The sequence below is a fragment of the Schistocerca piceifrons genome, chromosome 4 (assembly GCF_021461385.2).
Source record: "Schistocerca piceifrons isolate TAMUIC-IGC-003096 chromosome 4, iqSchPice1.1, whole genome shotgun sequence".
NCBI lineage: Eukaryota > Metazoa > Arthropoda > Insecta > Orthoptera > Acrididae > Schistocerca > Schistocerca piceifrons.
The window spans coordinates 679191223-679206528 of NC_060141.1; the positions used below are offsets into that span (position 1 = coordinate 679191223).

Genomic DNA, 15306 nt, shown 5'->3' on the forward strand with positions numbered 1-15306 from the left:
GCAATTTTCTTGGTGGAAGTACTTGTGTATAATTAATTTTTCATACTTGACACCTGCTTATGCAGTTGCATGCCGAGTGACTTTCTCACAATTAAAATACTTTGCACTCGATCCATGGCCTCACCACGTCTTGCCTTGGATTGACAGATCCCTTAAACTCCTTTTGATTAGAGCTTATGGCAGTCCCTTCAGTTGAAGCAAAATCATAGCTTCAGATAATTTTAGACATTGTCTTTGCGTTCTAGCGATCATCTTTATTTAGTCCTCATAAAGTCCCTGAATGTAAACAGCGCACCTGAGTTTTCTGATTAATGCGTTACTTCCAGGAACATCCTCCTCATTCATTACTTGTTTCACTACTTCCATGAAGTGGAATTGCGTTGTGTCTATTCTTGTACCCCATTGAGCCACACTCTCATCTTCTGCTTGCCCACTGCCAAACAATTTTAAAGCATAATTATCTAACATTCGCTTATTCTCACAGTTTTCAATCAAAATCACATGCGCTGTGGACCAGGTTTCCATATTATAATGGACTAGTAGTTTGCTATGAGCTGACACTCTGATTTGTCCTATTATAAATTCTAAAAATACTTTCTTAGAGCTACGATCTACCAGTTCATAAGCATTGTTACAATTATTTATAAATTCAGATAACTGCTCTTGATCACAATGAGCCTTTTGTAGTGCTAATTCAGTTGCTTTGCTGTAGCTTAAAAATTGTCGATTCCCAGGTTATGAATCCACACTGTCAGGCTCAGTGGGTGTACTCATGGTCAGTAACCTTACCTCTTGGTCACCGTTACATGGCTGCGGTGGTGGCATTGGTGGCAGCCCTCTGGCCTGCCTTTCTTTTCACGGTTACACAGCTGTGGCGGTAGTGGTGGTGGTGGCTGCCCTCAGTCTTGAAACTGTTCACTTGACATGTTACCTGTCCATGTTTAATGAAAACTGTTGAGATGGAGTAAGGAGGACACACAAAAGTTTGACAAGGGCTTACCTTCATTGATGCAATTGATGAAACACTATCACATGGGCAGCTTGCAGGACTTCAGTTGCATAGCACCTACAGGCTAGAAGGATGTTCATAAACACATAACCTGATGTAATTCTCAAAGAAGCTTGAGGGCAATGAAACTCAGAGTAGCTTAGTTTCAATGGAAGTATATTCTCAGAACTACTGAATGGAGTTACTCTAACTCAGTTAACCCTGTCACTGTCTTTGGCTTAGGTAGCTCTGCTAGTCAGCTGCCATCAACCTCGCAAACACGTCTGTCTTCTCAGTAATGATATTTTGTCAACATTCTCCCACTATCGTAAATCCACACCCTGGCACTGACCAACACGGGTAGCATTTCAGCATTTCAGACAACTATCAAACTGTGTTCTTTGTTACTAGGGACGGATCCTCCCTGTATAGCAGTTGCCACATTCTCTTATGTATGTAGCAGTCACTTGCCTGAATCTTACCATATTTGGGGCAGATCAAGAGGTGCATCCTCCTCTGTGATGAGGATTGTTACGGGACTGGAGTCACATGCTCGGTGGACACTGCCATTGTCGTGTGTGTACTCTGCAGATTGTTCGACAACAGGCTGATGCTGTTTGAGTAAATGATTACGCAGGTGCATTCACTTCTTCCCGAAGACAGGTCCTTGCTAGAATACCGGTTCCGTATCTCACTATCAGATTCTGCAACAACAAGCAAAAATTTTGATACAACCACTAAAAGATAATGGGGAAACAATATGAACAGCACCTTTAAATTGTACTCAAAACAATATGATCCAGATTTTTGAAGTGGATTGACTGTATCAGATCCCAGTTATATTCAACAGAAATGATACCAGTTGTTGTATATATGTATATATAGGTGTGAAGTGCATGGATTTTTTGCTTAACTAATTTAGTGATACCTTTTACACTAGTCTACCAAAGATGAACACAGTAATGTCAGTTTATCTCACTCAAAGCATTTGAAATTGCTGAGCACAAAGAAGCACGTCTTCCATATGAGGTGGCAAAAAGTGCTCCATTGAATGAATAGTAACATTGAAGTATAAGATGAAAACCTCTTTTTATTAGATAAGAATTTTGTATCTATTGGCTTATATTTCCTTTTTCTCTTCTCCTTAAAGCATATAATATAGTTTTTTCTCCCATTAAGTGTCTTCAAATGACTAACTTTTGATATTGATATTTCAGTTGCCCTGATACTGTCTTTTCATCACTTCATTGTCTTGATTTATATGCGCACATTGGTTTGAATAATATCATTCAAATTTTTGGTGGGGAAAAATGAAGATGACTGTTCAGAAAGTGAATTTTGAGGCTTGTTAAAAAGACTAACTTGTCTTACTTTTACAGCATGTTAGCTACAATAGAAACTTAATGGGGTCTTTTTTGCTGCCTAAGAACTTAATAATACTATCCCTGAATCGTACCCAAGCTTCCCTGTCACTCAGTCATTTTTTAGTCGAAGTTGGACTGGAACATCATTTTTGAATATTGGGTTCAACAAATGACTATTTTTTTTTTGTTTCACATGTGATATACAGGGTGAGTCAGCTGCTGCTTCCAATTAGTTTTATGCAATGCACACTGTTGTATTGGGAACAGTTTGCAGACAGGTGACAGCCACATAATCAGTATTAGTTCCCTCTCAGCACTTTGGGTGACTGTTAGCAACCAGAATCATCTGTAAAAAATAAAAGTGAGCATTGACCACAAGTTACATGGTATTTTTGAACCAAGATATACCTTACTTCTGCCATACTTAATCCAAGTGTTTCCCATCTTACTTTGTGTAATTACCAGTGTAGTCATACAGGTTTTGGATGTCTGTGTAAATTTATTCAATTTATAGTACTTAACCTTTCATATATATTTCAGGGGTTATTTACCTGAAAGTTGTTACTTCCATGCTTCCCATTTTAACATCTCCAGTTAATTTTGTTGTTTCCTGTGATGACACACACTTCATAAGACAACGTGTCTGAACCATTTACAAAAGATTAAGTGCTGTAAATGGAATAAACTTATAGAGATGTCAAAAACTTCTATGATTACATTGCTAATTACACAAAGCAGGTTGGGAGACACTTCATCAGTATGGCAGAAGTAAGGCATGTCTTGGGTCAAAAACACCATATAACTCATGGCCAATCCTCACTTGTATTTTTTATAGTATGAGTCTATTTGCTAACAGTCACCCAAATCTCTGAGAGGGAACTTACATTGTTACGGGTCTGTTACCTGTCTGGATCCCATTCCTGATACAGACATAGTGCAGGTTGTGTAAAATGAACCAATAGGGCTAGCTGAATTACCCTGTATAAGGAAAGTTCTCACAGATATACTTTAAACACTCCTAATATTTGAATAAGACTTTCACAAGCTGTCTTATTAGGTCCAACTTATTGAGTACAGATGTCAGCACAATTTTTTTTTTTTTTTTCAGATCCATAAGTTTCATACACAGAACATTCTTCTCTCCAGTTTTTAAAAATTTTCTTGCTCTCCTATCATATGCACATGAGAAACAAAAACTTGAAATAGTATGTGCAATGTGATCAACTGGAGTTGTAAAAACATATTTTTAAATGTTAAACATTAACTGTAAAAAATGTCTTGCTGTATTTTTGTTATTGTGTTATGATTCAACACACTGAAAACACCAAGAGAAACCATTTCTGTTACAAAAGTTTTTTTCATAATTGGCATGTGTTACCAGTACATTAGAGAGAGAGAGAGAGAGAGAGTGTGCATATTGTAACTAACATTTATATGTGCTTATTTTCTTTAGAGCTGAAGGAGACTGTGAGCCGCATGGGAGCCGACTTAAAACAAATGTTGCTAGACTCTGTTCGCAGTACATGGAATACTGTCTACCAACTGGCAATGTTTCACAAAAATGATGACAAAGCCCTGGAGCAGGAGATGAATAAAGTAATTTTCAGTTTTTTTTTGTAGTGGTAGGAAAATTATTTGTTAGATATAGTGTTTCTCAATAAAATAATGATATCTTGTTTTATTATACAGGGCAGTGATAACTTTCTGTTGTTCTTGATTGTCTTTAGCCTCCTTGAATCAACCTTTCAACATTGCTAATCTTGTTTCCCTATGTTTCTCATTTTTGAAACACTGGCATACTGTTTTATACATATGTTTTCATATTTCTTCCATTTCTCCCTTTATTTCACTCTTTTTGTTGCATCAAAAATGGTATCATTCAGAACAAATCCATCACTTAGCAGCAGTGCATGCACTGTTATGAAACCTATCGGCAGATAAAAACTGTGTACTGGACTGGATCTCAAACTAGGAATCTTGCCTTCAGAGCCAGCACTCTTCTAATGAGTTATCCAGACCTAAGTCTGTTCTTTCATCTTAGCTGTGAGCTATGAGTTGCTAGCTTAATAGGTATGAGCATTATCTGCATGTGTCAGGATTATGAGTTTGAATCGTGGTCCGCTACCCAGTTTAAATGTACCAGGAAGTTTCCAACAGTTATCATTCTTGTATGACTGCCTTTTTAGGTTTATAACCTCCCTGCAATTGTACTCCAATTGTTCACTGTTCAGTACATAGAGGTGACAAAAGTCATGGGATACCTCTTAATATTGTATTGGACCTCCTTTTGCCCAGTGTAGTGCAGCAACTTGATGTGGCCTGGACCCAACAAGTCGTTGGAAGTCCCTTGCAGAAACATCGAGCCATGCTGCCTCTGTACCTGTCCATAATTGCAAAAGTGTTGCTGGTCCAGAATTTTGTGCACAAACTGTCATTTTGATTATCTCATAAATGTTTCATATGATCCATGTCCAGTTGTCTGGGTTGCCAAAATCATTCGCTCGAATTGTCCAGAATGTTCGTTAAACTAATCGCAAACAGTTGTGGGCCAGTGATGGGGCGCATTGTCATTCACCAAAATTCAATCATTGTTTGAGAACATGATGGCTGGTATGACACTGATGATGAAACTCAATGTGTGAATGCTCTTAAACGTCAAAAGGTTATGACAGTGTGACTCTTGTGTGTGACGTTTCAAAAACAGACTTCAGAATGAGTGTTTGTCTGATAACTCAGATTCTGAATATACCCAAAACCATTGTCCGCTAAATCGTGACTGAACAATTGCAGACAAAGAAAGTGTGCACAAAATTCGTTCCAGAATCACCTTCTCTGTGCTCATTTGTGAAAAACTTGGGGAATTGGATAGAAATTACAGTACATTTTTGATCGATGTTGATAACAGCAGGTGATTCATGGTTTTGAAATATTACTATGAGTCAGAGGCACAGCTCTGAGTGTCATATGGCACAGTTCCCATGCCTCAAAAGGCAACAACGAGCAGATCTAAAGTGAAGAAAATACTCATTGTTATTTCCAGTTGCCTGACACCTTTGTGGTGAATGTGGAAAATAGATTTGACCTGTTGCTTCAGTTAGAAGCTGGTGAGCCTCAAGCAGTTGCAGGTGTTGACAAGTTACAAGAAACTTTCAGCAGATATTGAAAACTAAGAATGTAGGGAAATCAGGAAAGAGTAAGAAAGTGTTGTTGTTAGGTAGTTCCCTTGGAAGAGGTGTTGGCCAACTTTTGCAGGGTGAACTTAGGATCAGAATACCAGGTCACCAATTTTTTTTTTTAAGTGTAATGCTGGTCTGGAGCAGATGACATAGGATTTAGGATCACTTTGCAAAGATTTCACTAAGGAAGACACTGTGGTTATAGTGGGTGGGCCAGGTAATAGTATTGACAGAGATCCCGGGTACCGTAGAGTGTGTGACCTGGCAAAGATTGCATCAGTATCGAAGCATACTAGTGTTGAGTTTGTATCTGTTCTTGGGCATCATGACCGACCTCATTTGATCCTCTTTTGTCAAGAGAGTTAATTTGGGGTTGGAACGGCTGCTTATGTCAGGTGTAGGTTCACACATTGGTGCGGTTCCTGTTGATTCTCTCAATAGGTGGGATTATACTAGGCATGGCCTTCACCTCAACAGGAAAGGGAAGGGTAAACTGGCTGGGAAAATAGCAGGAAAGTTAAATGGGGGAGGCACTGTCACGAGTGATAAACTACCAGTGGTTATAGGCTTCAGAAAAGACCCTTTTTTAGTGTAGGGAGGACAGAAAGAAACCAAGTCTTAAGAGAGATTGTATTTGACAATTTAGAGAGATACTGAGATAATTTGTAATGTATTCAACACTTCTACCATTGTATTCACACAATGAGTAGAAATGAACAAAACTCTTGTCTGCCCTTCCATCAAAAGTTCACCATGTATTGTGAATACCAAACAATAGTTTTTAATTTAGGAGTAAAGGAAACAATTCATAAGTAACAGAAGCAGTGACTTGTTGATTATCAAACATGTTTCACCAGCTGAATACACAATACTGGGATGCAGTTGGGCAGATTGACTGGGGGTGAGACGTTGTGCATAGTGCTGTGGGATGTTGGTTCTACTTCAGATTTGTGTTGCAGGGCAGTGCATTTCCAGACTCAAAAGAGCGTCAGCCAGCAGACTAATACAGTGCATCCAAAATCTCTCCGTAGCAGCAAGCTCTGTGTGTCTTGGCTTGCGGGGCATGTGAGGTTGGCAGCGCATTCATGTCACTGTATAAGCTATATGGCGGGATTCACTACTAATGGCTGCACTCACTTTGAGAGATTATTACAGTTAAAACAATGAAAGTATTGAAATAAATTAATTATAACTAAATACACTGTACTTACCAATATGACAGAAGTTGCTGGCAATGTTTCCTCTTTCTTGAAGCCATAGTTCAACACATTTACATTTATTTGTAAACTCCTTTACCAATGTTTTATGTGTAATCAAATTCAGATAATCAATTATTGCTGTCTTCAGTTCATGTATTGGCATTGTTACTTTCACATACAAATGGTTTTAGCCACACCCCAACAGAAAGATTTCATCTAAAAGCCAAAGGGACTGATGTGCTGTATGAGCAGAGTAGCATTGTCTTGTTGGAAAATGAATGAATGAATGAATGAATGAATGATTTCATTTTCTTTCAGCAGGGCAATAAATGGATAAATTATATGGGCACAATATACATAGAAAATAATGGTAGTCCTGAAAAAGGTCGGCTCTATAATTCCCACTCATGTTATGGCAACCCACACTGCACTTTCATCTGTATGCAATGGTGTTCCTTTTAAGGCATGCGGATTTTCTATCTAAAACACCAACTCCCATGTCAGTTAACAGATCACTGAAACCATTCACAACATGCTTTTCGCTTCATATGGTCTATACAATGCAGTTGTTGTACAGCATTAATTTTGTGTGGGTACATCCCCAGTTCTTTGGTTACGCCCTTCTGTGTTGTCGTACGAGAGATGGTTGCCTCTTGCTATAATCTCCGGACTGATTTTGTTGGACTCCACAACATGATGTCCAAAATGTCGTCAAGCTTCCGTTCTGTTAAAATTGTGGGCCTACCACTTTGTGGTGCATCTTGAACAGAACCTGTCATCTGAAGTTTGCAAATTGAATCACGTACAGTGTCATGATGTGGACACCTCAAAGCAGGAAAAGGCAATCCAAATTGCCGTCTCATGTGCTCCATAAAATTTGTTCGTGCACAGAAAACCTCTTCCACTAAAAACGCTCTCTCTGCAACAGGAAGCATTCTCACTAGGAGTCAGCTTATACAAGAACTACGCAATAACGCAACTAACAACTACAGCACACACATGCCGCTCCCACCCTACCACAGCAGGCCCTCGGAACTTGTGCAAGTGAGACTTGAACGTGCCGCCAACCTTATGTGCCCTGCAAGGCGAGACATGCGAGGCTTGCCCCTATGGAGAGTCTTTGCAGATGCATGGTACAACTGATCAAATCAGTAAGTTAAAACTATGTACTCAACAGGGGTAAAATGTGATTGAATGTATAACATGCAGTTCTCTTCTGATTGAATTCTGTTACAAGATCACCGGCTGATTTGTGTCTCCGTTAACAGAATATTTCAAGTTGTCCTGCAATATCTGTGCAGTATGTACTCCCCACTAAAGAATAAGAAACTGCATACTGAAGTAGGTATTTACTGTGTTGTCAGTCACTATATTTGTGTAATACGTGTATACACTAAGTTTATTTGGTGCTGAAATTTTTGCTGACACTTTTTATAGGTCTTAGAAGAGGAGATGAAGAAAAAGGAGACTGAAGCTTCACAGGCAGCTGATGCGGAGGCAGCAAATTTATGCATTGGCCGGCTGAATGATGGGAGAAGAGTTGACTATGTGCTGCAGGAGGCACCTTTTGAGAGTATCAATGAATATATTTTTGCTATGGGCAGCCATGTTTGCTATTGGTAAGCTCTCTTTATATCTTTCGTCCTAAATTATTTTGTTGTATCCCATGTTATACTGACAAAAAGAGCCTATAAAAGCCAGTCCACAAATTTTGCACTGACCATGTTTTACAAAATAAAATATTACATCTTAAAGTTTTTTCCACATAATCTCCCAATAAATTGACACATTTCACCCACCTCACTTACTTATTTAATTAATACATGAGCATTCAAAGGTACTTCTCATTTTTCCGTGGTTGTTTGTGTCAATTTGACGCCAAAATTCGTTTATGGGAATGTATTGGCCGTCTAAGTACACTGAACAAAAAATTAGTCACCTTCAGGTTACACCACACTAATACTGTAAAACACCACCACTAGCCTTCGTAATGGACTCAGTTTGATGAGGAAGAGCATCCACAAGCATCTTCAGGTGTACCATATCCAGCTAAAGTGAGTCATTGATGATTAGATTCAGTAAAGTACCAAATTGCGGGTATGTTGATTACTACTTTTCACCTGCTGTTCCAAATAGCCCCAGACATGTTCTGTGGTGTCACAACTGGGTCATTAAGTGGGCGGACAGTGTGACAGGGTGCTTGGATGGTCGTCAGACAAGGAATGCATGAATGCAACTTTGAGAATGCTGCTGTTGTCATGTTGGAAGAGTATGTCAAACAATGAAAAATCCAGGATGGAATGTAACGATATTAGAGCATGAAAGTTACTGCTCACCATATAGTGGAGATGCTGAGTAGTGATAGGCACAACAAAAAGATTCACACAAATATAGCTTTCGGCCATTAAGGCCTTTGTCAGCAATAGACACACATAACCCCCCCCCCCCCCCCCCCCCCCCACACACACACACACGAGCGCGTGTGCAAATGCAAACTCAAACACAACTTGCACACATGTCTGCAGTCTCAGACATCTGAAACCACACTGCGAGCAGCAGCACCAGTGCATGGTGGGAGTGGCGACTGGGTGGGGGTAAGGAGGAGGCTGGGGAGGGGAGAGGGAGGGATAGTATGGTGGGGGTGGTAGACAGTGAAGTGCTGCAGTTTAGATGGAGGGCAGGAGAGAAGTTGGGGAGGGGGGGGGGGGGGTTAAGTAGCAGATAGGAGAGTAATAAAAAGAAATTAGAAGACTGGGTGTCGTGGTGAAATGACGGCTGTGTAGTCCTGGAATGGGAACAGGCAGGTGGCTGTATGGGTGGGGACAGTGACTAATGAAGGTTGAGGCCGGGAGGGTTACGGGAATGTAGGATGTATTGCAGGGAAAGGGAAAGATCCCACCTGCTCAATTAAGAAAAGTTGGTGTTGTTGGGAAGGATCCATATGGCACAGGCTGTGAAGCAGTCATTGAGATGAGGGATATCATGTTTGGCAGTGTGTTAAGCAACAGGTTGGTCCACTTAGTTTTTAGCCACAGTTTGTCGGTGGCCATTCGTGTGGACAACTAGCTTGTTGGTTGTCATGCCTACATAGAATGCAGCACAGTGGTTGCAGCTTAGCTTGTAAATCACATGACTGGTTTCACAGATAGCCCTTCCTTTGATGGGATAGGTGATGTTAGTGACTGGACTGGAGTAGGTGGTAGGAGGATGTATGGGACAGGTCTTGCATCTAGGTCTATTACAGGGGTATGATACATGAGGTAAGGGATTGGGAGCAGGGGTTGTGTAAGGGTGGACAAATATATTGTGAGGTTTGGTGGACGGCTTAATGCAACTGTAGGAGAGGTGGGAAGGATAGTGGGCAGGACATTTCTAATTTCAGAGCACGAGGAGAGGTAATTGAAACCCTAGCGGAGAACGTAAATCAGCTACTCCAGTCCTGGACAGTACTGAATTATGAGGGGAATGCTCCTCTGTGGTAGGACTGTTGGACTTTGGGAGGTGGTGGGAGACTGGAAAGATAGGCATGGGAGATTTGTTTTTGTACAAGATTGGGAGGATAATTACAGTCATTGAAGGCTTCAGTGAGACCCTCGGTATATTTTGAGAGGGACTGCTCATCACTGCAGATGTGACGACCATGGGTGGTTAGGCTGTACGGAAGGGACTTCTTGGTATGGAATGGGTGGCAGGTGTCGAAGTGGAGGTACTGCTGGTGGTTAGTAGGTTTGCTATGGACGGACGTACTGATAAAGCCATGTCTGAGGTGGAGGTCAACATCTAGGAAGGTGGCTTGTAGGGTTAAGTAGACCAGGTGAAACAAATGAGGGAGAAGTTGTTGAGATTCTGGAAGAATGTGAATAGGGTGTCCTCACCTTCAATCCAGATAGCAAAGATGTCATCAGTGAATCTGAACCAGGTGAAGGGTTTAGGATTATGGGTTTTTAGGAAGGATTCCTCTAGATGGCCCATGAATAGTTTGGCATACGATGATGCCATGCGGGTGCCCAGAGCCGTACCCTAGATTTGTTTGGAGGTAATGCCTTCAAAGGAGAAATAATTGTGGGTGAGGATATAGTTGGTCATGGCAACTAGGAAGGAGGTTGTTGGTTTGGAATCCATAGGGTGTCTGGAAAGGTAGTGTTAGACAGCAGGAAGGCCATGGGCATTAGGAATGTTAGTGTACAGGGAGGTGGCATCAGTAGTGACAAGCAGGGCATTGTGTGGTAAAGGGATAGGAACTGTGGCGAGTCAGTGGAGGAAATGGTTGGTATCTTTTACATAGGAGGATAGTTTCCAGGCAATAGGTTGAAGGTGTTGGTCTATGAGAGCAGAGATTCTCTCAGTGGGGGCACAGTAACCAGCCAAACTGGGGCATCCTTGGTGGTTGGGTTTATGGACTTCAAGAACCATGTAGAAGTTGGGAGTGTGGGGAGTGGTAGGGGTAATTAGGGAGATGGATGATGGGGAGAGGTTCTGGGATGGGCCTAAGGATTTGAGTAGTAACATGCTGGAATGAGGTCACTGTGGTAAGGTTTGTAGGTGGAAGTATCCGTCAGCTGACAAAGTCCTTCTGCCACATAATCCATGCGGTTCAAAACAATGGTGGGGATTATAAAGCCGGGATCAGTTTTTACATGGTGGGCCACGGTTCTTTCTGCGTATGTAATGTTAGTTTGCATGTTGATGGATTTGGGGAATGATGGTGAGGCAAGGTTCGAGGTTAAGAAATTCTGGAAAGTTAACAGGGGATGGTGTGAAGGCAGTGGGATTGGATCACGGTTGGATAGTGGAGTGAACTGAGTTGGGCAAGGTTCAATATTGTTCTTTGGTTGAGTCAGATTAGTTGGGTTGGTGGTGAAAAAATGTTTCCACTGTAGGAACTGCGAGGAGGAGAGAAGGTCTTTAACTAGTCCAGCATTATTGAATTTGGGAGTGGGGCAAAAGGTGAGACATTTCGAAATGACTGATATTTCTGTGGGATTAAGGCTTCTGTATGAAAGGTTCATGACTGTGTTGCGGGTCTTGTTTAGGTTCTGGGTTCTGTGTGGTGGTGGGAGGGAGATTTGGAGGGTGGGGTAAGTGTAGTAGGTCTGCAAGACAGGGTTTGTCAGCTATGAGGGGACATGGGCGGTGGTTTGGAGGTTGTTGGAGAGGTGGTGGACAGTGGTACTCAGGGGTGTGAATAGGAAGTGAGCAGGATGGAGAACTTTTTGAGGTGGCATTGTGCATGTTGCTAAAGTTCCTGCAGGGTTCCAGGAATTTGGGATTACATAGCTGGAGAATTTTGCGGATGGAGAGAAGTACTGCAAGGAGGACTGGGCTTGGTTGCTATGGTTTTGCAGGACTATGTTGGTGAGGGCTAAGGATTGGCGGAATCTGAACAGGTGGAGATCATTGTGGAAGAAGGGGTGACAACAGGGATGGGTAATTTGATGGTAAGGCCATTAGGGGGGATTTCATGAGCCAAGCAACAATGCAGGGACTGGGATCTGGCTAGGGATAAGGAATCTTTTTCTATATTGACGCAGATGGAAGGAGCAAGGATCTGTGGTGGTGCAAAAAATGCAAAAAAAATTATGTAAAAAATAAAATTACATTTAAAAAATGACGCATAAATACACCCAAATATGTGTGAAAAAATATGAAAAGGGTAAAATGGATGCACAAGGGGAAAAAACAAGATGTAATCTGAGGAAGACGACAATAGTGGCAGGCGAAAACTCACTAAAATTGGCGAATTCACAAGGCTCAAAGTAGAGAATAACTAATAATTAATAAACGTATGTATATTACTGTGGGTAACAGGTTGGAGGTTGGATAAGTGTGAGGAAGGGGGACGGCAGATGTGACAGGATGAGGTGGATTTAGTGGGTGCGAACAGAGATAGAATGGAGAAAGTGTGTGTGTGTGTGTGTGTGTGTGTGTGTGTGTGTGTGTGTGTGTGTGTGTTGGGGTGGGGGGGTGGGGTGGGGTGGGGGGGGTTCGTAATACAAGATTGTGTGGCACCGGAAAGGTGCAGGAGATAACATGCAAAAATAGGGGAACTGATGCATTAAAGTGATCAGTTTCAGAGTGTAGGAGTAATTATATCGGCGCGAGTAGTGTGGCACATAAGATGTTGCACCAACAATCAGTGTGGTATTGAGACTGTTGCACGCGACAGAGATGGTTGATACAGTGTGGCTCATAAGTAGATCGTGCAGTGTGGTTCGTAAGGCAACAAGAGAAAAACAGAAAAGAAAAGAAGGAAGGATGCACATTGAGTATAACAATGCAAAAGAAAGTAGTAACAAAGGAAAACAGCACAGGATTAGGATCGAAAAAAAGCTGTCAGGCAAAAATTAAACAATGGAAAATCAAGGATGGAATGTAACAGTATTAAAGAAGGACAGTTGCTACTCACCATATAGTGGAGATGCTGAGTCACGATAGGCACAACAAAAAGATTCACACAGTTACAGCTTCCAGCCATTAAGGCCTTTGTCAGCAATAAACACACATACACACACGCACACATTCACTCACGCAAATGCAACTTTCACACACATCTGCAGTCTTACAGCTGAAACCATACTACTAGCAGCAGCTCCAGTGTATGATGGGAGTGGCGACTGGGTGGTGGTGGTGGTGGTGGTGGTGGTGGTGGTGGTGGTAGTGGTGTAAGGAGGAGGCTGGGGCAGGGAGGGGGAGGGATTGTAGGATGGGGGTGGTGGGCAGTGAAGTTCTGCAGTTTAGATGGAGGGCAGGAGAGAAGGTGGGGAGGGACACTAACCAAACGGCCTTGCTGTGCTGGTACTGCAAACGGCAAGACTGGGCCTTGCTGTTGGTGGGGAGGCCAGCTTGTCTCAGTGATACAGATAGCCATCCCGTAGGTGCAACCACAACGAAGGGGTATCTGTTGACAGATCAGACAAACGTGTGGTTCCTGAAGAGGGGCAGCAGCCTTTTCAGTGGTTGCAGGGGCAACAGTCTGGATGATCGACTGATCTTTCCTTGTAACACTAACCAAAATGGCCTTGCTGTGCTGGTACTGCGAACGGCAAGGGGAAACTATGGCCGTAATTTTTTCCCGAGGGCATGCAGCTTTACTGTATGGATAAATGATGATGGTGTCCTCTTGGGTAAAATATTACGGAGGTAAAATAGTCCCCCATTCAGATCTCCTGGCGGGGACTACTCAGGAGGACGTTGTTATCAGGAGAGAAAAAACTGGCGTTAAATGGATCGGAAGGGTGGAATGTCAGATCCCTTAATCGGGCAGGTAGGTTAGAAAATTTAAAAATGGAAGTGTATAGGTTAAAGTTAGATATAGTGGAAATTGGTGAAGTTTGGTGGAAGGAGGAACAAGACTTTTGGTCAGGTGAATACAGGGTTATAAATACAAAATCAAATAGGGGTAATGCAGGAGTAGGTTTAATAATGAATAAAAAAAAATATGAGTGCAGGTAAGCTACTACAAACAGCACAGTGAACGCATTAATCTGGCCAAGATAGATACGAAGCCCATGCCTACCACAATAATACAAGTTTATATGCCAACTAGCTCCACAGAGGATGAAGAGATTGATGAAATGTATTATGAGATAAAAGAATTTATTCAGATAGTGAAGGGAGACGAAAATTTAATAGTCATGGGTGCCTGGAACTCAATAGTAGGAAAGGATGGGAAGGAAACGTAGTAGGTGAATATGGAATTGGAGTAAGGAATGAAAGAGGAAGCTACCTGGCAGAATTTTGCACAGAGCATAACTCAATCATAGCTAACACTTGGTTCAAGAATCATAAAAGAAGGCTGTATACATGGAAGAGGCCTGGAGATGCTAGAACATTTCAGATAGAATGGTAAGACAGGGATTTAGGAAACAGGTTTTAATTGTAAGTCATTTCCAGGGGCAGATGTGGACTCTGACCACAATCTATTGGTTATGAACTGTAGATTAAAACTGAAGAAATTGTAAAAAGATGGGAAATTGAGAAGATGGGACCTGGATAAACTGAAAGAACCAGAGATTGTAGAGAGCTTCAGGGAAAGCATTAGGGAACGATTGACAAGAATGGGGGAAAGAAATACAGTAGAAGAAGAATGGGTAGCTTTGAGAGATGAAATAGTGAAGGCAGCAGAGGATCAAGTAGGTAAAAAGGAGGTTAATAGAAATCCTTAGGTAATGGAAGAGATATTGAATTTCATTGATGAAAGAGAAAATACAAAAAATGCAGTAAATGAAGCAGGCAAAAAAATGAGATCGACAGGAAGTGCAAAATGGCTAAGCAGGAATGGCTAGGGGACAAATGTAAGGATGTAGAGGCACATATCACTAAGGGTAAGATAGATACTGCCTGCAGGAAAATTACAGAGACCTTTGGAGAAAAGAGGACGACTTGCATGAATATCAAGAGCACAGATGGAAACACAGTACTGAGCAAAGAAGGGAAAGCAGAAAGGTGGAAGGAGTAGATAGAGGGTCTATACAAGGGCGATGTTCTTGGGGACATTATTACAGAAACGGAAGAGAATGTAGATGAAGACAAAATGGGAGATGTGATACTGCGTGAAGAGTTTGACAGAGCACTGAAAG

General features: G+C 41.6%; 1 protein-coding gene across 1 annotated transcript in view; it reads left to right on the forward strand.

Moving 5' to 3' along the window:
* Positions 1-15306, forward strand: part of LOC124795230 (phospholipase DDHD2) — a 204165-nt gene that overhangs the window by 177441 nt on the left and 11418 nt on the right. Inside the window, exons 11-12 of the mRNA XM_047259153.1 lie at positions 3806-3948; positions 8165-8346. Coding sequence (XP_047115109.1) covers positions 3806-3948; positions 8165-8346 — 325 coding nt within the window. The remainder of the gene's footprint in view (positions 1-3805; positions 3949-8164; positions 8347-15306) is intronic.